General features: G+C 40.6%; 1 protein-coding gene across 1 annotated transcript in view; it reads left to right on the top strand.

The window, feature by feature from the left end:
- Positions 1–434: 434 nt before the first annotated feature.
- Positions 435–26,188, top strand: part of LOC116819810 (ligand of Numb protein X 2-like) — a 39,775-nt gene continuing 14,021 nt past the window's right edge. The window contains exons 1-3 of the mRNA XM_075068784.1: positions 435–526; positions 21,549–22,004; positions 24,745–24,974. Of these exons, the coding sequence (XP_074924885.1) occupies positions 21,604–22,004; positions 24,745–24,974 (631 nt within the window). The 5' untranslated portion in view covers positions 435–526; positions 21,549–21,603. The remainder of the gene's footprint in view (positions 527–21,548; positions 22,005–24,744; positions 24,975–26,188) is intronic.

Raw genomic sequence — 26,188 nt, 5'->3', positions numbered from 1 at the left:
GCCTGGGGCCCGCCCCAGGTGCTCCGGGTGTGTCCGGGCGAGCGCTGCGCGCCTCGGAAAGTGACACCAGCCGTCGGAGGGGGAAGGGCACCGTGCGCAAGTTTGAGCGCGCAGTGCCAGGCGGGCTGGTGCGCGCGGCATGGAAGCGGGGCGCCGGGCAGGAGCCGGTGCCTGTCACTCACCACCCCCCCCGCCCCCGGTACCTGGGCAGGGCGCGTGCTGGGGAGCTCAGAGTGCCGCGTGCCCGGGCTGGGCAGAGGGGAGCGGGGAAGCGAAGGGTGGCGCTGGGGAGAGGGCGGCGGCGGCAGCCAGGTGCCCCCTGCCGGGCGGGGAGCGGTCGTGAGCCGTTCCTGGGCGGGAGCAGGGGCCGGGCGAAGACACCTGAGCGGCTGCGCTGCCTCCTCCCCTCACGCGGGTTTCGACTTTCTACCCCGCCCGGAAACTCGCCGGCCGAGCCGCGCTCGCCGCCGCCCCGCTGGCTCCGCCACAGGCCGGGCCGGAACTGGGCGCCTGCGCCACCAGGTGAGTCCCAGCTAGGGGGTCTTGTTGGAGGCAGGGTCCCCCCTGTGGTGCCCGGCCCGGGGCAGGGAGGTGGCACATATGGGGGAGCTAGTTGCCGGGGTGGGGGAGGAGAGGCACAGGGCAATTCTGTACCGAGCTGCTAAAGGGAACTGGCTTGGGTAAAATATTTTACAGATCGCCGCCCCTACCCCCAGTAATTGACATATATCGTTGTAGGGTTTTTAAAATAATCCCTTCTCAGTTAGTGTACAGGGCTGCATAACTAAAGTCTCATCCCAATTAACAGACTTGGCTTGGCTCACTGGTCTGATGACAAGGAAAGTCACACTCAGGCAGTCCCCTGCAACTGTAGAGTCTCCTTTATTTACTTTTTAAATAGTTGTTTTTATTACTCTTCATCGTGTTCCTTTGTAAACATGGAGCAGAGGAATGGCTGTGTGCTATTTAATTTATATTTTAATAGTAAATAATACCATCACATTGTTTCTAATATAAACCGTTCATGTTTTTATTGGGATTTTGTAATTACAACTTTTAATTCTACATTTTTGTTCTTCTATAATGAAAGTTTATTCTTTAGGATTATATGACTTAAAGGCTGGCTGAGTTTCTGGGTTAGTGTCAAATTTTCCTTCAGTTTCCTTTGATCTGCCAGTGGGATTGTCTTTGTCAATTTATTTTGCTTCTCTGGGCAGCATTCTCGTGCTTTTTCACATGTCATTACTTGTGTGTATAACTTTGTTCCCAAGTATTCACTAAAGGCCAGGTTGAAAGCACCTAGATGCTTTTGAAAATCCCACTAGTCACCTAAATACCTTTAAAAATCTGGCCTAAGGATACTATGCTGTCTTCTATGACATCCTTTGCAAAGGCAAATTTCTACTATAATTTTTACTAAACATAGATACACAACCAAGATTGACAACCGCAAGAATTAAAAAAATGTGTTATGCACTCTAAAGTTATGAAATTTAAATAAATAAATGTTAGATTCTTGTTGCCTTTTTGTTTTTGGAGCCTTTAGGGTGCACTAGCTACATGCATGTACTATTACCTCTCCCAAAGAATCTCTCTACCTAGTACAGTCTTATAATATTCAGTACCATTTGGACATGGTTTTTCCCCCTCCCCACACACACACTTTAATTGAAAATTTATTACAGATCCATATTTGTGTAAGTAGTCCTTCATCCTGCAAACACTGAAACACATACTTACTCTTCTATTAGTTCACTTGTTGCATACATCTTTTTTTCTACTGAATTGTTTATATTTCTAATTGCATTTTAATTTTATGTCCTCTTATATGCGACATTGTTCTGAGTCATTTCAGTGATGATCTTCATTCTGACGAATTTACTGTTTTGTGCTGCCAAAATCAAAGAGGTTTTTTTAAAATGAATTATTCTGTCACTCCTTTGCATTATTTGGGAGGGAAGCACAGCACGTACCTCACCTATTTTGCCTTTTGGTGAAAGTACAGTGCCATGTCTCCTATGTTCTTACAGTGGGATAGCTAATGCCTGTTAATTATTCTGCGGTAAAAACACTTTCTTAGCATTCAGGAGACAGACTATAATACTGACTCAGATGTTAAAAGCAGATATTGTTCATAGCTTGACTCTGATACCGATTATGGGAGTAACACTGCTCCTTTGCCATTAGAGGTAATTGCACCTGAATATCTGCAATTTCTGTTGGTGTCTAGTTAAAACATTTTAAGCAGGAAAAAAATTAAGAGCCCCCTCCCCCAAATTTCCCTTATTCCCTTCTTTTTACTTACTAAGGAATCAACTACATGGACAAACTAAAGGTGTGGATTTAATGCACATAAATTTTAGCACATTAAACCTCTGTGGAGACTCTCTTTACTTCCAGACAAGTGTCCTTAGTTTTGACAATGGCAGTCAGAGCAATCATGGAAGATTGTAGGAGTCCTTCCCCAAAATATTATTAAGCATCAGGTCTTTGACCTGGCTTGAACATTTGAAAAGTTTTGTATACTTCAGGTGCAACTCACATTTCATTTTTTAAGTCCAAAGTGCTCCACTGTTTGCCTTCTTCTCATCTTAACTTTCTTGAGGGTTCCCCTATGTAGAAAAGCCTTTATAATGTTTCACAGAGATTTAAATTTTATAAGACCAAAATTTATACGTGGTTTAAGATTCAGATTTAAAGTGATCTCACTTCTGCCCTGCCCTGTGCTGGTCAGGACATCTTTTGTGATGAGGAGATTGAAGGCTTGACAGTGGATAGATCCTGTAGTGCACACAAAGGGTGTTGATCACTGTACAGTTAGGCCCCCTCTGTAAGCAATGAATGTGAAATGGTGGCACTCCTCTCCCGTTAGAGTTAACCAGTTGACCCACATTTTTCATGCTTTAAACTGTAAAGATTCCTTTTTGATCTCATCTGCCAACTCGCTAACCAAACATGATGTAAACCTTATCCCTTACTGTGTGCTCTCAGGAAAATTTAACTTAAAAACCTAGCATTCTCTCTTACGCCTTTCTTACATTATCATGGTAATATTAATGAGCCCATGACTATCATGTCCACAAAGGAGTAAGGAAACAGTCTGCTAGGCTACAAGAAAAATATTTTCAGCTCACTTAAAACATTATGATGTTGTCTCTCAGCACAGGTGCAGAGTGCTGTGCTGATCACCTGGCCCAGAAACAGGGTGTGGCAGTTACTAGACATGTTCTGCATTTGTTTCTGCAGCTGTATAGGATATTTTCATTGTAGGCAACACACCTGGCAGGTCATTCCCTATTTACTCATCTGATAGCTGAGCCAGTCAGCGCTCAAGGGGGGAAATGTTATATCTGCTTAAAACAGCCACCTCACATCAGTGGCTGATCAATGCAAGAGCATGCATGTGTCTGCTGTAAGGGATAGGTTTGCTGACAATATGGAGAAATGTTTTGGAAAGAAGGAGGCTGACATTCTTAGCAAGATCTGAACTAGTCAGGCATGTACACTCCATATAATGGCCACATTATAGAGACTTAGGGCAGATTCACAAAGATACTTAAGCACCTAAACTTCAGACTTAAGTTCCTCAGTTTTAGGTTCCACTGTGATTCACAGAACTTCTGATGAACTCTGTAAGTGCCTAAATTCACATGGCACCTACATTTTCTGAGTTGAAGTGCCCATGCTGCCTTAGTTTCTGCCTTTCTGAGCATGTGCATTGCTGCCTTACTCTAGGCTTCTCTCTGGCATGTGCTTCAGGCCGATTCACGAACCAGCAGGGATAAGACAGGTGGGTAAATGCCTATGTATAGTGCCTGATCTAGTAGGCAGGCTCAAAGCCTGCTTACTGGATCAGATCCCATTCAAAATCTGGCTGGAAGAGGAGATGGGTGCGCTATTCTCACCCACCACATAACTTTTAGTGGAGTGGTTAGAGCACTGTCTTGGGATGTCAGAGATGGGGGTTCAGTTCCCCCCTCAGGCAGAGAGGGAGAAAGGATTGGAACAGGGGAACTCCTACATCTCAGGTGAGTGTCCTAAACACTGAGCTAAAAGTTATAAGGAAGGCAGTGACATCACCGCCACCTCCTACTGCTGTTTTGTGTGCCTGTCTAGTTCTTTCTCAAAGAAACAGTTTAGTTTAGGTGCCTAAACAGCCTGACTCCGTGAGAAGGATTGCTGGTTGTGAATTGCTAGCTGAAAGATAAGTGCCTCCTTGCAGCCTCCATTTAGGCTCTGAACTCAGAGCACGGTGAGGTTAGGACACATCCCTCATGGGCATCTCACATTGGTTAGGTTTGGTATTTCCCTGCTTAATGTGCTGGCTTTGTGGCTTACAGTCTAAGGCACTTATCTCCCCTTTTGTTATATAGGGAGCCTAGGAATTTAACTGAGGCTTTATGGAGCATACTGTTGTTCCTGTGACGACTTTATTTTTTTTTTCCCTAGGCACTTAAAAGTTGGGCATTGCAACATTCAGCATCACAATGCCTAGTTCCTTTCTGAATCCAACCTTTAGGCCTTTTCCTCACTGCTTACAAAGGTGTTTTTTGTTGTGTTTTTTTTAAATCTGAGTAGATAAGGTATATGAACTGTCCTGAGGTTTAAAAGAAAAACAAGGAAAGAAAGACAAGGCACTTCAGTTCCCTCACTGATAAAAAGGCCTGAGAAAATATCTCTGAAATAAGATCACAGGGCAATGCATATACTTGGCAAAGTACAGAAGTTCATATTTTGCTTTGAAAACTTGTTTTTCAATATGTGTCATGGTGACAATGGGGTGGAGAGATTAATACAGAACAAGGTGGATTTTCTGCTTAATAGCTGGTATATAAAAGGTATTCATACGTATTCAAAACTGTTTACAATGCTGTCTGATATTTTCAGTGTTTTGTATGCAGACATAAACTGCAATGGAAAGAGACTAGTAAAGAAATAACACCTTCATTCAGAGTTTTACCTACAATAGCACTGAAGTTTAACTCTGTAGAATGCTTTTCTAAATCACAAAAATATCTTCGTGTCCCCAAGTTTAAAATAGAGATTTCACAGTGATAACAAAATGTGATGAGAGTGCCCCCATCTGTCAAATTTGCTACCCCTGGACCAGAGGCTGGAGAAAGGCAAACCAGCAAATTTTAACAGGGCAGCAAAACAGAATACCTAGGTGTCAGTAACTACTACCAGCTGCAAATTATACCAGGAGCATCACACCTGCATTTGGGACCTGCAGGGGAGACAGCGACCAGTCAGCAAGTGTGATCCTTAGGACTCAGGTGGGAGGAATGTTTAGGCAGCAATGCTGGGGCACTTCACACAGGGGGTTAGGCTTCTCCCATGCGGACAACTTTGCTCAGTCTGGTTAGTGACACCAAGGCTTCTGCAGGTGACTAGGATTTGTTAATTTTAGTGTTAGAACTTGTCTGACTTTCGAAAGCTACAATGAAAAAAGAGTGCCCTTAAATACGAATTGAAAGGGCATCCTCTGGGCACATACAGGTAGATTAGCCCAAAAATGTAGGTGTTATGAACCCTACAATACAGCTAATCTTGCCAGAGGTGTGTAAGTGACATTTAAACGTCAATTAGAAGTTTTGGGGTTATTTGTGGCTGTATGGTCCCAGAGAACATTGCAGAGTTGGGTGGGTGTTAGTTGTGAGAGAGAATAAGAGAGCCTATAGAAATGGACTGTAAACAAAAAGGAAACTGATCAGTCTACTGAACAGTCCAACCTAGGTGAAATGCAAAAAGTAAGTCTTCCTTTTCATTAGATGTTCTTATTAACAAAAATAATACATTGTGGTTCATAGGTGTCAGGATACCTAGGTTATATTTTTTGACTGTTACTTTCTCATTATGTGACTTTGGGCAAGCTACTCATCCTTTCTGTACCTTAGTTCCCCCCTCTATAAAACAGGAGTAATGTGCTCACCCACCTTTTTAAAGTGCTTTGAGATCTATGGACATAAAGCACTAGGAATTTCAGAATTATACTTTTTTTTTTTATTTTAATGAATTGAGTTTTAACTTGACAGTGATCTCAAAGAGCAATTTAGCTGGAATAGTGTTCTTTACGCAGAACACTTGAGTTGTTATACAATAAGACAGTGATAGGTGAATAATAGAGGGAACAGAGAAATGTGATCTATTGACAAACAAGGAAGAATAAAAGGTTTCAGATAATATTTGAAAAAAAATGGAGCTGATGAGAAAAGACACTTATTGCTCTAGATACTGTTTCAGTTTTGCTTCACACCTTGTAGTCTGAAATAGTCAGTCAGTCTTGCTCATTTTGTGAGCTGCTGAAAGTAGGGATGGCATAGTAGCTATCTGAGGGCCCAAAGTTTGTTTTTATTGAGCGTTGCATATGGACCACAGCTTCCAAAGATGAGGCATAGAATCAGGACACGTCTATTCTAGCTGGACTTTTTTCTAGTTTTCAGTTATGATTGAGAGGAAAAGGAGATAAAGTAAAATTCTTCTTATATAGCACTATAAACGTGAATCGTTCTTTGCAATACAAGTGAAGATGGAGTCCCTGCTTGAGAGCTAAATCATCCAGAGCCCCATTTCTACAAAGAAAACTGCGTGGGCCTGTGCAGAGCCAATTGAACTCAATATAATTCATAGAGAAATGCTCCTTTATCTCAAAGGGAAGTTAAATTCATTTATATAGGACGTATATTGATGCTATGGTTATAAGTGCAATAGAAGAGTCTATAAATAAAACAGAAGATGACAACATCATGGGCAGAAAAGGAAAGGACAAGGGAGAGGACAACATGATTATGTGGCAAATTGAGAGATGTCAGAGTTAAGACTTTTTTCACTTACTAATATCAAGTGTGTCTTTCTGGAAAAGTTAGCATAAGATGTCTAAAAGGAACATTTGAGGGCTGCCGTTTAGCTGAAATAATCCTACCTGAGGATTCCCTTGATAGCACTAGCGTAGGTGGTGTCCTGGGGGCTGTGGAGATTCTGGATGGCCTAGGGAGGCTGGCATAAGTTTGACAACACCCCAGATTTGTCTAAGTTACGCTGGTGGCAGCGGCTGTCCCCAGAGAAGCCCATAGTTGGAAGGGCACAATGTAGCTTAAATCTGTCATAGACACCCTCTGCCCTTTGGGTTCCCAATTATGTGTACCTTTAAGGGTACATGTGCTCTTTGAGCTGGAGGTGTGATTCCAGCTTGAGTAGACATTCTTCTGCTAGCTCCAATTGAGCTAGTGCATTAAAAATATCATGTAGTTGTGGCAGTGTGAGCAGCTAGCCACCATGAACACAATCCCATCCAAGAGCTAGGTATGTCCCGGGGGCAGCTAACCCCTCCTGCCATCCACACATCCATGGCTACACACTATTTTTAGCATATGAGGTTCATCAGAATAGTACAGGAATGTCTCCTTGAGTTGGAAATGATACCTCCACCTCAAGTGTAGACATACCCTTAAGACGCAGCACCAGTAACATAGTGGTATAAAAAGAAGTGGGTAAACTACTGTAAATTCCACATTCCCCAAATGAGAAGAGGGTAAACTCAGTTCAGCCATGTTTTACCTTTGACTACACTGCTGCATAGAACCTCATCCTTAATGACTGAAAATCATGGAGTTACTATGGCATGAAACTGTGTAATGGAATGGAGAATCAAGTGCAATTTACGCAGCCCTGGGCGGATGGGGGGGAGGGAATCAGTAAGGAAAGTGGATTTTTGTTTCCATTAAGCCATGCAGAGAGGTTATTGGGAGAGATTGGTGTGTGTGGAGGGGATGTTTTAAAGCCTGGGAAATAGGTATGGTAAGGGAGGAAGAAACAGCTGGATGTCTCTAGCAATGCCATGAATGAATCTGTTAACCGAACAGGCCTCTCTGTCTTCAGATTTCTAAAGTGTGTGCTACAAGCATAGCTGATTAAACCTTCTGTGTGATATTACATTTAAAATGGGAAGCCAATAACTTTTTAAAATGAAAAATGTTGACCAGTGTGTAATCATTTTGGAAATATTTAAAGTAAAGTTCCTTCCCCACTTACTGGAGCAGCTGTTGGTTTTGGGGCACTGGAAGTTATGCTGCAGATGATGTATAGTTCTGTAAGCTTGCTGAAAATAATTAATGGGGCAAGTTTACAAATTGTAGATGGTAGAGTCCTCAGTTAATTATTCTGATAGAAGGGGACAAAAACCATTTGACATTTCTGTTACTCATTGTGTGCTCCATGCTATCTTCATCAGATTTTCATGCAACATTCTCATACACAAGATTTTTGTTTCAATAAGAAATCATTGTCTAAATTGCTCCACCAATTTTACTTAAAGCTGTAGAAAATTAAACCACATCATTTTATCCTGGTTTATATGTCTTTCCAAAGTGGTTGAAGCTACGGGTGGCTCTAGCTTTTTTGCTGTCCCAAGCACGGCAGTCAGGGAGCCTTTGGCGGTTTGTGTGCCAGAGGTCCGCCAGTCCCGCAGCTTCGGCGTACCTGCTGTCGAATTTCTGCCAAATCCGCAGGACCGGTGGACCTCCCAGAGGGAAGCTGCCGAAGGCTGCCTGACTGTTGCCCTCACAGGGACTGGCAGGGCGCCCCCCGAAGCTTGCTGCTCCAAGCATGCGCTTGGAGCGCTGGTGCCTGGAGCCGCCGCTGGTTACAGCTGTTGTCTTACTCATAGGTGTCAGTGCATTTTGTCTGATTATTACAACCCCCTCCCCCTCTTGTTTGCCTGTTCTTGGTTAGATTATTATAGTGTTGCCACTCCTGTAATAGTTAAGCATAACACTTGTCAGTCCCTTATCACCTTATTTTATAGGGTTTGTAATTCAGACAAAACATTTTTGTTCTGGACTGAAACTTGACACATGAGGTCTCATCACAGGAGTGAGTGGGTTCACAAAATATGGAAACACCTGGCAAGCTCCCCCATCCCAGATTGTAAACATTCAAATAGTCCAAAAGAAGGCTACAACAGTGACCAGAGTATTAAAAGGCACGAGATAACTGGATGTGTAGAGTTTAGAAGAAGTGATAGAGGGGATGTAAGTGATCATCAACTCCTGAATAGTAAGGATTACTAAGGTGGTCAGGGAAGGATCTGGAGGTAACATTTAGGAACTAAGGGGGGAAACTAGTACTGAGTTTAAAAAACAAAAATCCAGAGATAAATCAAGACTTCAATTCTATGTCCCTGATTTTGCAACTTGCTTTGTCTGGGTGGATCTCTGCACCTGCACAGAATCCCCCTGAGTTCAAAGGGTCTCCATATGAATTTGAGGGACTGCTCATGTGGAGAAAGTTGCAGTATCAGGACCCATGCAAGAAACTATTTGGGAAGAGGAAGTGCTAGGCTAGATGATCCAGGAAGTCCCTTCTAGTTTTTTAAGTTATGAATAAAATACTGCATGTCTAATTATAAAGATTTATTTTTTTCTGACAACTCGATCAGGCTTATTCTTTAAAATATCTTTCAGTGGCAGTTAATCCTTTCTATGGACTATTGTGTTTTGTTTTTTTAGAAAAAACTTGACCAGATTCTTTGCATTTTTGCAGCTAGATTTCATATGCTAGGCCTTAATTCTGCATCTATTAGAACGTCAGTGAATCATTACCAGGAATTATATCAACTCAGATTGCAATGGGCTCCAAACCCCTACATAATAGATGAAGGGAGAATTTAGGGATTTGTTATGTGCTGACATTGTTGTCTGTAAAGAATAGACAGGGACAGTCCCTGACCTGCAAGCCTTAGTGTGAAGAAGTATCCTGTTTGAATCCAGCAGCTCAGTTGATAGCAACCAAAAGTTCTTACCATCTAGAGGGGTGTTCTGTAGCCTATATGAAATAAAAGCAATATACGAGCGTTTTTGTGACTAAAAACTGCACAGTGGTTGCCAGCTGGCCACTTCGTTGGCAGCCTTGGAGAAAGGGCAAGAAATTAATAGTTCTAGAGAAAACATCCTCCCTCTCTTGTGTATTCTGTCAAAGCAAACTTGAGGAGTATTGGCAGTTGACAGTCCGGGGAAGTGTGTGCTGTTGCTGCCTTGTTTTTGTGGATAAAAAGAGGACTTCTGTCTCCTGTGTTGTCACTCCAGCAACTTTAACCAGAAAGGAGAAGAAACTAAAGATAAATATCTGCGTACACACAGTGTAAATATGTACATGCACGCACACAGCATAGGGTAACAATGATTCTACAGAAGCTATTGATATTTCTGATATTTGCTCAGACTGACCTTATCTTAGCAAATTTAAGAAAATGCACAGCTGGAAGAAAACAGAGGAAAAGGAAACAAGTTTTGTTTTTGCTCGTCTCTAAATTCAGTAAGAAACAGCCAAGAAAATTCTTACATGAAAGGATAAAATCCTGCCCTAAATTACATCCACATAACCATATTAAAGCTGGTGAAATTGCATAGGTGTAACAGAACAGAATACAATCCTAAATATTTATTTTTAAAAGTCAGAATGCATTTCTGCCTGTAAACAGGCATATGGTAGCAGATTGGATAATTCAATGGTCTTTTCTGCTTCTACCGTCTAGAATTTTGAAGTTTTACATAATGATGAGTTGCTTTTCACTTTTCTCCCCCACATTCAATTAAAATATTGGGGAAAGATTTAATTAGACCGTTTGTAGTTTACGTATGGAAAAAAGATAGGCTCAAACTTTGTTCCAGCATTGACCTCTACCTCCAGAAATTCTAACCTGGGCAGAACAACCGACTGTCGGTTGTTGGTGTCCATGGGTGGCATACATCTGCCATAGTACAAAGCCAACAACTGCTGTTGTCACCTGGCACAGCTTAGAGAAGCCTGGAGGATCAGTCCAGTGTAGTGAGGGCCCAGAATTGGGGAATCTCAGAAGGGCAGTTTGAAACTTGTCTCCTCCAGATATGCGCTTGGGTTGCCTCTGATAAATCTAACAGCACACTGAGCCAGACTGAGTCCCTAATGTATCAAGAAGGTATTGAATGTTCGTTGGGCCAAACTCTGCTCGGGCACTCTGGTATAAGTCAAGACTTACACCAGTATAACAGAGCAAAATTTGTCGTATTGAGGAACTTTCATTCACAGTTCAGCTTCCCTCACTGCTTCATCCTGCAGCAAAAAAGTCAAAATCCAGCATCTGACATCTCCCTCTGTGGCTATGAAATTGACTGGGATGAAACACATTCCACCACACTGGCTAAAATTCTGCTTTCATGTGTATCTGATATAAGAGAGGGCAGAATCTATCCTTGCTACTGTATCGCCAGATCACTTGTGGTGGGGAAAAAAAATTAATCCCTTATGCAACTGTCATATATAGAATAATCTTCCTATGGGTTTTTCAGCTATCCTACAGAAAACAGAAATTCTAGCACAGGGATATAATTCTGAAGTAGGACTGTAAAAATCTATAGAAATTAAGCTTTTTAGATTAACTTATATTAAGATATTAGTTTAATCACATTAAAGTCTAGAGGACTTTCCCATAAGAAATGAGGGGTCAATATAGAACTGCCATATAATCTGCAAAAGCAGCAATTGCAAATAATGGGGTATCCATAAATGGATTGATGTTTAGATGGGTTAATTTTAAAATAAACATTCTCTCCAGAATCAGTTCCCTTTAAAACTAGGATGAGAACTGCAACCTGAAACTATCCCCCACTCGATAATACTTTCACTGTTATATGAAAATGGGTAGACGTCTTTAATGCTGAATTTTATAAAAGTTTCCCAGTTTCAATACAGTTATATAATGTGAGGAATGCTGCTCACCATGAAATCTTCAGGGATTATTGTGATGGGTGGAAAGTAGTGCTGCTTTCTTCTTACGTGTATTGTATGGACAACATCCAGATATGATATGAGCATTGACATGTGCTTATTCAAGCTACTGCAGTAGCTGGCAGGGTTTTACTGGAACAAAGGCATATGCCAAAGACGTGCCTATGCACATTACACATTTAAGATCCTGTAAACCATAATGCTGACTTAGTATTATCTTCCTTTCTTTAAAATAAATGGAATTTACAGAGACACAGGAGGATGTGTATTAGGAATGCCTATTGTTCATGTAGTCGATAGACACGTGGTGTTCATCTCTTCTTCTCAAAAGCATAAGAGAACCTTGGAAAGAAGCTCTTTACTAGCTACTTGGATGAAGCCTGAGTCTTAACTTCAGGTCTCCTAGTCTTTTTGTTTTGGTTTGGACTTCACGTTTTAATTTCAGGAGAAGTTCAGATTATGAATTAAAGTTTAGATGCTTGATCCTTAAATTGCACCACTGGATGCCTGTTCGCTTCCTCTCCACAAAACTACTTGCTTACACAAACATCAATTTAAGGATGGAGTAACAACCTTATAAACTTATTTTTTTGGACAAACATGGCTTCCAAGTTCAAAGTGTGTATCAAAGAGAGAAGTGAGGGGAGATGGGTGTAGCAGAAAAAACATATAATAGATAAGGTGCGTGGCAATCTGGAGGGAAAATGAGAAAGCAACTTGCTAGCTGCTTTTCCTGCTATACTGAACACTACTTCTGCTTTCCTGACATTCATTTTACACACTTTGAATTAAAATAATCACAAATTAAAACTACCTAACCACCTAAACTTGTCGTCTGAACAATTTACATACCATTGAATCTCTGTTAAATTTGGCCCTCAAGAAACCCATTGTTTAGGTCTTTGAGATAATTATATTTAGACACTTCCGTAAATATGTATTGTACCTTTTTAATAAACAAGGTGGTGGGAGGGGAACCCATTTGGAATTATTACCCAGACAATGTTCATTTAATGACAGGGCTAGATTCTCTTTGTGTTACATGGATGTGAAGTAGGAATAATATTGAAAAATCAAATCAGATTACACTCTTGTAAGTAAGAAGAGATTCAAGCATAGAGTCGCGTTGCTTTAGAATGTTAGAATTGTTAGATCAATGATGTAGCTGTATCATTAACTGGTCCAGGAAGTGGATACTTTATTTGCCTGCCTTGTCTGGTTTGTTTTACTTCCCCAGGAAGCCTCAGGTACTGATTGTTTCCCAGTAGAGTGCCATTCAACAAGTCAGCTACATCCTCCTTTGTAAAGGTGTCATTTCACAGGCACTAGCTTTAAAAAAAATTTATGGTCTTGTAACAAATGCAACTGATATGCTGTAATATTAAAAAACTTGCATCATATTGGGGACCTGATGTAGTACAGCTCATTCTGGAGAGAATTTCCATGGGATAGCTCTAAAATGAGAAGAGGAGATGGTGCATAACAGAAATGCTGACACATCCTCAGTATGAACAATACTGTACTGTCTAGATATTTGAAAGTGTCTGAGCTGGATTCTGATCTCTTACACGGATGTAAATTGGAAGTAACACAACTGAAGTCAATGGAATTACTTTTTTTGCAGTAAAACAGCTAGGTCTAGTCCTCTGCTCTTGTTCTCTGGGAATACCTTAAGTCAGGGGTAGGCAACCTATGGCACGCGTGCCGAAGGCAGCACGTGAGCTGATTTTCAGTGACACTCACACTGCCGAGGTCCTGGCCCCGGTCCGGAGGGGCTCTGCATTTTAATTTAATTTTAAATGAAGCTTCTTAAACATTTTTTAAAAACCTTATTTACTTTACATACAACAATAGTTTAGTTATATATTATAGACTCAGAGAAAGAGACCTTCTAAAAACATTAAAATGTGTTACTGGCGCGCGAAATCTTAAATTAGAGTGAATAAATGAAGACTCGGGGCACCGCCTCTGAAAGGTTGCCGATCCCTGCCTTAAGTACTCTACACTGAAATTTGTGGCATTCATATAATTCTGGCTTGTAAGGCACTTGTAGATAAATAGGTAAGTCAGCATTTTCTCAATACTGAAGTGTTCTGATTCTTTCCTCATGTTCACTGTAAATCAGGAGTCCTTTAGTTGAAGTTAGCCACATGGTGTAAAACCAGTGAAAGGGGAGTGGGGAATGGGGCCTACTGCTGTGGTTGATTTCATTAGTATAACATTTCACACCAGCTTGCAAAATTCATATAAATAAAAGCAGGAAAGAAACTTAGTCCCCTACTTTAAGCACATACTTAAGTGCTTTACTGAATAGGGATGGATTTAAACACATGCTTAGGTGCTTTGCTAAATTGAGGCCCTTGTTTAGACTAAGGGCTAGTCTACACTGGCAATGCTAAAGCGCTGTCGCGGCAGTACTTTAACGTGGCTTGTGTGGTTGCACTGAAACTTCCTTGCTCGGGGGGTGAAAAAACACCCCATCCCTTAGTGCAGCAAGTTTCAGCGCTGTAAATTGCCCATGTAGACAGGCCCTAAGGCTGTCATGCTTCCAGCTTCCTGCTTCGTTAAGCCTTGTTCCAGAAACTTTTTTTCTGTCTACATTGGCCAGTCAAACCATGCTAGAACATCTCCAATAAGAATAATGTTTAATAGACACTCATTTGAAGTTTACTATTTTCTCATTTTTTAAACCATTTCTGATATTACACCTGCCCCTGATGTCCCCTACCTTTTTTATGGTTTTACAATCGTTTTCTTATTATTCTGGTAACTAGTTTTTCTCTTTGTTGTTGTAAGAAATATCCACACACAATTCTATGAAATGAACTAACTTAAAAGAGAAAATAATTTTTCCCCAAATCCCCTTTCATGTATTGTAATCTTACTGGTTAAATAGTGGGTCAAAATGGTTGGGATAGAAGAAAGATTTTTAAATTGGTGGTATCTCTTTAAGCTTAGTGTGCTAAAGGAGTGCTAACTTGGCTTTCCCTGGTCAGTACACCCAGAACTAGACAGAGCTTCACAATAACTAGAGACTGAATTAAAAATGCTCTCAGAGATGGCTTATTATTATAACTCCTAAAGTTAATCATTAAAAAGATCACCTTTTCTTTAGCTGTACAAAGTCATGCTGATTGTAGCTGCTTTTCTTTGGTGCTTTTACCTCTGGTAGTTTAATCTTTGGCAATGTCAGTAAGCAAAGAACAGTAAGGAACAGCAATAGAACACCCCAGAAAGAATGGTGTCCTCTTTGAAAACTATTCCTGGAGTTGATCCTGTGTATTTAAAGTTGGCCTACCTTAAGTGTGGTGTGTCGTTTTGTTTTTAAACCCAACATTTTTTTTTAAAGTAGTCTGTGCTTAGCAATAACAGCAATAACTATCTCTGCACCGTGGCTGGACAGCAACTGAACTAGGGTTGTGAAACATATTAGCAACATTTTAATGCTTAAAATATGAGCATTACTGTATTTCACATGAACTTGGTCCCTTTTCTGGATGCCAAACTTTCACTCAAGATGGAGCCCAAATTTTAGCTTAAAAAACCAAAGCTCTTCATTGTGAAAATTAGCAAAATTCTGCATGTTTTTTCCATCTAATTCACCGTTTTATGAAGATGCAAAATTCTGCAACTGTGTGAAAACTGGTCATACAAAGTTGCAGAAAGTTTCACAGTTATTTTCCTATTCTTTCATACTGTCCTAGATATATTTGGATGTATGTTGCACTGGCTGTTCTTTGTCGTTTTTGCTCTGAGCAGTCAGGAGGGTGCTGTTGCTTACAAGAACTTTATATTTGTATCCATGATCTCAACCAACCGAGCATGCTCTGGACTGGTGTTTTGGCCATCCAAGGAATTTATATAAATTGTCGCCGCTCTTATTTGTTTTTAATCCAGTAATTGGAATGTTTCATTTCCAGTCTCCCAGGGAAGAGTGTTCATAAACTTAATAAGTAAAATAATATTAATGCAATGAACTATTGCATAGTTTACCTAATCTAGGCATGCACTGTATGTATTTAGTTAAAAATTCATTTTGAGATTTTTATCTTGGGGCTTTTCATGAGATCAATGTAGCATGTAAGTGTAACACACACACCTTCTGGGTGTGCTGTTCTCTCCCATCTAGTGGCACTGAGACCACTTAGGCCTGGTCTAGACTGGGGGGTGGGAGGGGTGAGGGAATTGATCTAAATTACGCAACTTCAGCTACGTGAATAACGTAGCTGAAGTCGACGTACTTAGATCTACTTATCGCGATGTCTTCACTGCTGTAAGTCGATGGCTGACGCTCTCCCGTCGACTACTGGAGTCAACAGGAGAGTGCTCGGTGGTCTCTGCCTGTCAATCCAATGGGTAATATAGACAAGCCTTTAGAGAGAGAGAGAAAATGAGTCTGCTCTACAACTTTAGCTAACAGCCAGCTGGCTTTTAGCTCCTATGGTAGAGGCTCATGCACTAAGCTCCAGAGGCGTCAAGTTCGATCTTGACAACCAGCATTTGTTGGTGTTACATAAACGCTTTCCTCTAATTGCACAATATAAAACTTTTAAACTACCAAAATATTTTCTACAGTATAAGTAGTAACAGTATATTTCCTTATTTTGTAATATGTAAAGTTGTCTGGGTCTCACTGACCGTTTTGCTCACGAAGGTAGAAAGAAGTTTTTCTACATAACTATGTCAGCTTTTAGTTCAGAATTACGGATGAACCAAAACCAAAATGGCTTATCTCAACACCTCAGTTCCCCACCTTCCCACCAATACATAATTGTTTTTTGCATAGTCTTGGACCTAGGTCTTGAGAGACCTGGGTTCAATTCTGTGCTCTGCCACAGACTTCCTGTATGACATTAGGCAAGTCACTTGTGGTTCAGTTCCCCATCTGTAAAGTGGTGGTAATACTATTTCTCTACCTCATTGCAGTGTTGTGAGGATAAATACATGAAAGATTGTCAGGTGTTTAGATGTGAGAATTGCAGGGAAGGGAGCACATGTAAAAACCTTAGATAGACCTGGATTGGATTTTGCGCATCTGTGCTCTGAACTGTTTTGTTTTTTATGATTGAGCTAAGTGCTGAAAACAGGAAATGGAAATGACAGAATTTCAAATGATAGCACTGCAAACAGTGATGCTTTAATCTGGGTACTTCAAGAACAACCACAATTATTTTTCTCTAAAAGAAGTACTACAGTAATATGGAGAAGCTTAGTACAGTCAGAAGTATAACCTTGGGAAGGTGTGTGTGTGTGTGTGTGTGTTTGTTTTTTAGACTAGCATTCCTTGTTAAAATATCCCAGTTATGAGAGTACTGAATCAGTATTTGCAAGTTTGTATTATCTGAATTTAATTTTAATTGGAATTCCATAGCCTGAAATGGTACTGAAAGATTCAGTGTTTGTGTGTTTCTTGACACGCTACATAATTTATTAGTGCTATTACTAATGCTGCAGCTGAGCATATAGAGGGGGTTGGAAGCGCCATCACTTGACACAATTAAAACAAGAATATTCAATCCACTAACATATTGCAGGGAATAGTTTTGCATTGGCAGACTAAACAACCTAATCGAGAAACAAAGAGACCTAATTTCTATTATTCTGTGATGCAGTGTTATGGTACAAGAAAATAGGATATAGAGTAGAACCTCAGTTATGTGCTCCAGAGTTACGAACTGACCAGTCAACCATACGCCTCATTTCAAACTGGAAGTACACAATCAGATAGCAACAGCAATAAAAAAAAATCCCACATAAATACAGTACAGTATTGTGTTAAATGTAAACTGCTTTTAAAAAAAGGGAAAGCAGCATTTTTCTTCTGCACAGTAAAGTTTTAAAGCTGTTTAAGTCAATGTTCAGTTGTAAACTTTTGAAAGAACCACCACAATGTTTTGTTCAGAGTTACAAACATTTCAGAGTTATGAACAACCTCCATTCCCAGGGTGTTCGTAACTCTGAGGTTCCACTGTACTTTTATGTGTGTAAGAACCCATAATGTATTTGGTGTGGTAAAGCCAAAACACGACAGTTCCTTGCTAAGGAATTTGCACTCTAGCACATGGAGGACATGAAATACTGAGAAATCTAGAGGAAAGTTTTTGCTTTGTAGGATTTATTCCACCTGCTTCCTTTTGTGTAGTGAATAGGGTACTATCTCTTTAAATAGTCTGAACATTCACTATATTCTGTGTTTTAGAAGCACCCAGAAAACAGACAAGAGCAATAATAGCATGCAGCTAGGCCAGTGGTCCCCAACCTTTTCCAGGTGGCGGGCTCCTGACGATGAGCCTCCGAGGACTGTGGCCGGTGGACAAGCATCCGCCAAAATGCTGCCGAGAAGCGGCAACATCAAGAGGCGTCGCCGCTGAAATGCCACCGAAAATTGGCGGCAACGCCTCTTGGTGACGCCGCTTTTCTGTGGCATTTTGGCGGCGACTCCTCTTGGTTATGTCACTTCTCGGCACCATTTCGACAGATGCTTGTCCGCCGGCCAGTACGGAGCGCACATGGATGCCCTGGTGGGCGCCATGGTGCCCGTGCCGCATTGGAGACCACTGAGCTAGGCCTTACAGAGTTGTGTATATTTAGTAAACACAATTATTTAGGACCTAACTTTGCTCTGTGGCTTCTTCATATTGTGTGTTTGTGTGGTGCAAAGAGTAAAAGACAACATTTTTTTCTTAGTGTTAGAGTGAACAAGGCATTTGACTGATGTAGTTGGTGTTTGTGTGAAGAATGAGTCTTAGGGCCAGATTTGAATAACATAGGGGCTTGGCACATTTCTTAAGCCACAGCCCAGAAGAAATCAAAAAAGTGGAAGCATGGGAAGGAAGCTAAGTGGCATTGAGAGTGGCATAATTGCAGTGAAACAGGAGAGAAGAAACGAGTGTATTGTGAGTTGGAGTGGAGGCAGAGTTGATTTTTGGCCCCTGAAGATGAGAAGTTTAAACTTGAAAGAAGCTTCCCATGACGATTCCAGGCGTATTTTAAATTGCATCTTTAGAACTTGAATCTGAGTTTACAGGGCCTGGTTGTGCTCTCACTTTTGATATAAGAGTGACTAGACTAGAGTGACTCTGTAAAAGCTAATGCACTCAGACCAGTGTGAGAGTAGAACCAAACCCTCAGTGCTGGAACTGCATCCTCCAAACATTTAGTGTAACATAACTGATTCTTAAGCAGTTGTCTTTGCTGAGTAACTTCTTACTAATTTTGCTTACACAGAACATTTGCTTTTTGTTTGAAATCACTGAACAGCCAGTTGGCATGTGGAGGCTTGCCACCTCACTAGTGCTGTTCACAAACTACTACCTTGCCGATGGGTGTCGGCTGGGTTTCATCACTGATGTGACAGGTTTAGGTTCCCAAACGTCTGAAGCAACTTCCTCTGTGTGAAAGGACAGTGATATAAGGTAAATCCTATCTGAGCACTTGGAGTTGTTAGACAAATTGGGTGTCCAGTTTCCTGTTTTTAAATATGGAACCTTCAAAAATTAGATTTGGAGTTAAGTGGGATTATAGGGAAATAGAATTTATAAGAAATATATTTACAGGATTCAGATTCAGAAGTCTGTTTCCCATTAGTCTAGAAATGACACATGGGATTTATCTTCTCATGTTGTAGCACAAAGAGCAGAGAAAGAACCCTGTAGGATACATTTGAAAAGGCCTACATTGGTTTATCAGCAAAAGTAGGAGTGAAATCTTGGTTTTCACTGAGAAACTATGTATTGTTTAATCACCTGCCAAAATGTTTTGTGCAACTATTAAAATGTAGTATAAACCCAAAAGCACATCTGTGCTTCTGTGTCTTACTGATAGTTATTGGGTTTTGGAAAGCATGGGGTGGACAGGTGGGGGTGTTAAGTTGATGGTATTGGGCTGACTGATTGCAAGTATTAGGTGGTGTCGGGGCTTGTCTGAAGTTGTAACATTACCTCTTAGCTTTCAAGATAAGTGAGAATCAAAATGTGTCCTTTTGTATGAAATATATGGCAAGAGAAGCTGTGCTTGTGTGCTTTAGATGTACTGTATGTACCCGCCTGCTGCAGCTGGCACAACACGGGGCTTTTACTGGAGCGTGGGATACAACATCCTTCATCTGACTACATAGGCTTGTGTATTGTTAACATTCTCCCTTTATCTGAAATATGCCTCCTATTTTGTCTAAAGTGACTCGTATCACTTCCCACTCACAGTAAAGACTAGACATAAGCAAAGCACTTGAACTAGATATCCTATGTAAGCTCCTACTCATGGTGTGACACTGGCTCTCAGGCAGAGCGACTGAATGGGGGAAAAACACCTTACTGCCTGATTTATTTATTTTATTTTTTACCCTCCGTCCTCCCTGTACCCTGGCACCTGTTGGACTTCTGAAGTGCCTAAGTTTCCATGACAAAGTAACAATATGCAGAACAAAATGGTCTGATTTGTGATTCGAGCCCTTTAATTAAAAAGCTGACTTTTGTGTGTTTGACAGGAATTGAAGTAGCATGGTTGGTGTCTGTTTGTTGTTAGAAACTCCTGACTGACTTTTGCTTACTGTTCCTGATAAGTTACTGTTCCTCTGTACATTCTCCTCCAGGCATTTGTATAGACCAGTTTTCACCAAGATTTAAACTTTTTTTTCCACATTCTGTAAAGGAATTGTTTCAAGACACTTCATCCAAGTACAAAGTTTATCTTCTTGCACCTTTGACACTAGAAATACCTCAGTCCTAATTATTTTTATGAAAGTTTTAGAAAAGTGCAGGATGTAGAATTCCAGCCTGGTGCGGTACCATACGGCTCACTATATTATAACTGCAAGATTAAAAAAACAATCCTCAATGTGACAATTTTGTCTCTGCTTGCCAAACAAGGCAATGTTCAGAATGTAACTCCATCAATATAGTTGCAGCTGCAGAGAGCTGAATGTGTCCCATTATCTTCATCCTCCACAACTTTGAGATTTATTTACAAAGCCAATGAAGTTCAATCATTTTGGGTACACTATAGTGAATTATGTAGTAGCCCGGATGGGTATTTCTATCCTTCATTATAAAGCAGTTGGTTTTTTCAGTTCCATAAAATACTTGTTCAAACACACACACAGAATGTGTACCTGTGTGAGTAGTGAACCATACACTCATGGTTAAAACTAACAGGGTTTCATTTTTGGGAAGGAGAAGACTGAGAGGAAGGAAATGCCTCCTAGATCTAAAATTTCCTTTCAACCTTCTCTTTCTTTCCATCCTCTCTTTTCTCCCCCCACCCCCCAGAAAAAAAACCCAAAACACTAATCCCCATCTCTTTAAGACAAATACATTCAATACCAACCAGAAAGGCAGACAAGGAAACTGTCAATCACTTTTCTTGCACTTATTATTGTAATTACAAAGAATAAGAATTTCAGTTCATTTCACTTTGTGTATTTGACAGAACTGTGTCTAGTTAGTGTCACTATTTCCCATGCATAATCTTTTGGGATCCAAATCACCAAAATGCTTAAACAGATGCACAAATGCTTTGTTGAATTAGGGCCTTACTTTCCCCTGCTGCCTGGGTGGGTCTCTCTCATAGTTACATTGGAAAGGAAAAATTAAAGGGGTGTGGGGAGGGGGTAGAACAGAAAAATGCAAAATCACAAAAATTGGCAGGAGGACTTAGGACAGGTGTGCTTCTTGAAATCTAGTCAGTTAAAAATAAGTTAAATCTAGTTTCAAGTTGACAGTGGCCTCTTAACTTGCATTTTAGACAATTTTGAATGATTAATTCTCTCTCTCCCCCCTTTTAATTAGAGAAGTCCTGTCAGACCACTAACTCCTGGCCTTCAAACTGACAAACTTTCTTCTGATGTTGGATATCATGGCTGACCCTGCAGTGGAAGAGCAGGTCTCCAAAATCAGTGAACTTTGCTATAAATGTGGCCAGTGCCACCTGTTACAGGACAATCATCTTTATAACTTCCAAGATGAAGTGGATGATGAACTGGTTTGCCATATCTGCCTTCAGCCTTTGCTCCAGCCCATGGATACACCCTGTGGACACACATACTGTTTCAAGTGCCTTGAGAACTTCATGCAGGAGTATAACTTTTGTCCCATGGATCGGAAAAAACTGAGTTTCCAACACTGCCGGAAGTCTAGCCTTCTAGTGAGAAACCTGCTGGATAAGTTGACTATCCTCTGTCCCTTCCAGAAAGAGTGTCAGCAGACTATGCAGAGGTGTGAACTAGAAGCCCACTTACAGAACAGGTGCATATATGTTTACATCACATAACTATTAGTTAGTAACTTAGCACTATCTGTGGTGCGTTAGCAAACAGAAGGATGGTTTCCTTACCTAGAACAAACTAGAACATCAGGCAGAGATGACAAAGGGAGGGGCCGGTAAAGTGAGAGGATGAAGACAATATGCTTATGTGTTTGGGTGGTTAGTACATCTGTGTTGAGGATACAGGTTAAACTACTTGTCTACCTAGACAGATAAGCAGAAGCAATGCCCAACTGAATATAACAAGCCTCTGAATACAGTGCTCATTTTCACAGAATAGTCCTTATGCACCTGCTTCCTTGAAGTAATTATAAACATACATACCTTCAAACACAGCGCATGTCTTCTGAGTATTTACAGAAGAGAGACAAGGGGTACAATACAATGCTGCCAGCTTAATTGGTCCAGTTAAGATGTGTAACACACAAGTCTTTGATCCAAATACTGGAAGTCACTTCACTCAGTGCATTATGCACTTGCTGAATCACATATTTGTAATGCCATTATCTGCCCTCATTCTTTCACAAGCATAGATGCAACTGAAACTAGGTTCTACAGAGAAAGGGAGACTGACTTTTCATTGCACTTCTCAGCACAGATGTTTTTGGCATTTCCACTGCCGACTAGCTGAGCTGGAACAGACAAAGAACTGTGGTTTTAGAAAAGCTCACACAACAAAGGAGTCTTTCCATGGAGTTTGAAAAACCTTTGTTCCTAGTTAATCATTGCTCAGAATGGAGCTGGGAGCAAGCCATATTGTAAATAAAGGCAAAGTTTCAGTGGCAGCATGTTTTGTTAGTATGGACTGGGTAGTACACAGTAGATTTGATACTGTTCAAATACATCATGCTTGTCCATAGCAATACCAAAGTCAACAAGTGTGCAGGTGGTGGTTGAGCTAAGGAAATCTTTGCAATTTTAGCCAGGCATTTGTGTTTCTATTGCATGCTCCTGTGGTATCTAGAGGCTAAGGTGTTCTCAATATCTTTATCCATACTTTCAACATACAAGTTGAGAGTTCACAATTATTTAAAAACATTGCTCCTCTTCAAAAAATAAACCTATTCCATTCTCTAGTTTTACCAGTGCATTCCATCTTCTGTTTCTGCTTCTTACACTATAAGCTCTTAAGGGCTGGGACTGTTTTACTTGAGTCTTACACACATAGTCAGCAATGAATAATTTATTTCCCCCACTTCCCAGATCCCTGTAACTGTGAGTTAAAAGCACCTATATCTTATCTTTGCTGGCTGAAATATCATTCAGCTTCAGTGGATATCCAGTCACATATGGGAAGGTTAACCTTTCAGACCATATATGATGGCTTGCAGTTTAGTCCATTGTGACTTAATCAGTACCAAAATCAAGTTCCAATAATCTAGTATGTTTTTTTTTTAAATATACGGACTATTAACATAAAGGTGATTCAAGCTAAATTCTAACTGGCATAAAACCACCACACTGAAAGTATTTTCCATCAGGATTTGTGATGATTTTTAGTGACTAAGTCACATCTGTGCATTGAAAAAAGAAAAAGCAGCAAATTTTAGAGACTAGTCTTGTGGCATTTTTCCCTGCACTTTGCAGTCTGGCTTCAGAGGTGTTAATTTTACAGAGATCTCAAGAATGTAGTAGGGAGATGCCAATATTAATAATTGAAATGGCTCTGAGGGCCATTCCTGGGCCTCCAGTTTGTCAACAAGCAGACGTATTTTGGACATTGGGTTTGATTGCCCTGTGCCTTTGAGAGGTATCTTTGGCCACCCTATGCTTGGGAGTAGAGTGACCAGGAAAAATAAGAGTAGGTGAAATTGCAGAGAGACTTTAATAGCCAGAACGTAAATATGCCAAATGGAATTTGATTTGGACACAGTGGTAACCACCCATCACCTAGTATCCTGTATCATTGTTCTGGAGCACTGGTTCAGTACTGACTCAGGGAATAGTATCTGCCACTGAGCCTCCAATACCACTTCTGCATCACCAACCGAACTTGCCATCCATCCTCTTATCAAAGGTGGTAGTAGCCTGAGTTTGTTTTCCTTCCCCTGCTTCTTCTGTAACATTGATTGTTGTGTTGCTGGGTACAGGATTTGGGGGTCCTTTTTTAAATGTTGAGTTTGGTTCTTATGAGAGGAACTAGATGGATAGGCCTGGTGAGAAAATAGTTCTATTTATTATAACATGGGTACAGCAGCAACAGTGCAAACTTCCTCATGCTGCCCCACTCAGTCTTGTATGTTGCTGGTTTGGTAGAAACATGGCATATTCAAGGCTATAAAACTTCTGTGATTCAAATGTGTGGCTCACACTCTTACCTCGGTTCTGAAAGAGCAGAGGGAATAAGTATTTGCTCACGCCTCACAAAATGTATTCTCACCTTCATTGTGAGTAGCAGGGCTTGAATGGTAAATATTATAACAAGGAGTACCCCTTCCTACTGTCCCTTTCTCAGATTAATTAAACTAATCAGTCTCTCAAAACAAAACAAAAAGGTTCACAAAGGAGTTTCTCTCTCCCTTCTTCCAGCCTCATTTTGAGGCTGAGATGTGAATGAATCTCTGCTAGCACCAGCTGCTGGAAAGAAAATGTGTGACTGACACGAGTTAATCATGCTTCCTGAAGCACATTAGTTACCCCGCGCTTGTATGTGCTGAGTTTACTATGTAAGATGAGATTGTTGTTACTTGTGTGGATGACTGACTTCCAAACCCTTTCTAGGTGTCCTGGCTTCAAGAAATACAAATCCGATATAGAAAGGAGAAAAAATCCACATTCCAGAGGCAAGGAAGATCCCATTACCAGGGAGGAAACGCATGCTGCCAGAGAGGCGGAGCTATCAGACGGAGCATCATCGCTGGTGGCAGAAAGCTCTATAGCAGCTGTGGTATCTCTGGGGACTGTGGAGCCTGGACTCATTAATCCAGCTTTTGAGGAGAGTGAAGAAGGCGGTAATGTGTCTCTCTGCAGTTATCAGCAGTGTCTCTCACCACTTTGAATAGCACAAAATGCAATTAAGTTTCAAATCTCCTTTTACCAAAAAAAAAAAAAAAAAAAAAATTAAATAATGTTAAGGATACTCTTTAAAAGAGCTTGTCACAGATTCTGCTCATATCTGTATGAACAAACACTTGGAAACCTTCAATAGTTTCAAGCTTCTCCTTTTGCTTTTTACTCTTGGCCTTACAGTTCCAAAAAACACAAACCTCTGCCACCGACACACAAAAAGTTCTTTAACTAAGAGCTAAGCCTCCAGGATTTTCCTGGAGTCTCCAGAATTATGTCACGTGATGAAACCTCCAGGAATACATCCAACCAAAATTGGCAATCCTACTAAGAGTAGCAGCTCCCTTATCCCCTCTCAGGATGGCCATGTGCACAGAGTACAGCAAGATTCTTTCACAAACCCTAGGTTAACAAGAGCAATACACCAAGCATCAATTTAAGAAAAAAATCAGAAGCTTTTCAGTAACAATGTTCTTTTGCAGCTGTGTGGAAACAAAGTGCATGCACCAGCCCCATGAGAACAGGGCACCAAACATATTGTGAAGATGCCAAACAATCAGTACCAGGAATTTGTGCCAGTCTCTCTCTTTATTTTATATTTACTCCTTTGAGGCAATTATTTGTTCAGGTTGTTTATTTTAGTTCCTCCCTACTGATACTAAACAGAAGCATTATTATGGCCTTTGCTAGTGCTTGGATTTGAAATTAATCATCAGTAAGAAAACAAATCCCATCACACTACAAATGAAAATAGCTATATCTCCATTCAAATATACCACCACTTCGTTAATCTTTAGAATGACAATAAGTAGCATAAAACTCTTGATAGCATGTTTCAAAATGATTTTCTTAATTCCTGTGTGTGCTTAGATGGTGCTGGAGGAGACAAGTCTGTCTGCTAATGAACCTGTCTAATAGTTACTGTGTAGATTAGCTTGGTTCTGTGTTGGAGTTTCCCCAAGTATATGTCAATCTCTCTGTTAAAGCCACTGTGTGATCGAGAACTACAGCTGTACTTGGCTGACATTGTGATTGCCTTCATTACAACACCTAACATGCCTGGCGTGCACAAATGCTGCAGTGATGATAGATTTAACATACTTTGCCAAAAGTGCAGGGAGCGCTAACAATTTTCATCTTCAGAATGGTTTGGAAGTAT

Source organism: Chelonoidis abingdonii, chromosome 8 (assembly GCF_003597395.2).
Source record: "Chelonoidis abingdonii isolate Lonesome George chromosome 8, CheloAbing_2.0, whole genome shotgun sequence".
Taxonomy (NCBI): Eukaryota; Metazoa; Chordata; order Testudines; family Testudinidae; genus Chelonoidis; species Chelonoidis abingdonii.
The sequence above is the reverse complement of the archived record's forward strand: the minus strand, read 5'-3'. Positions and strand labels throughout refer to the sequence as shown.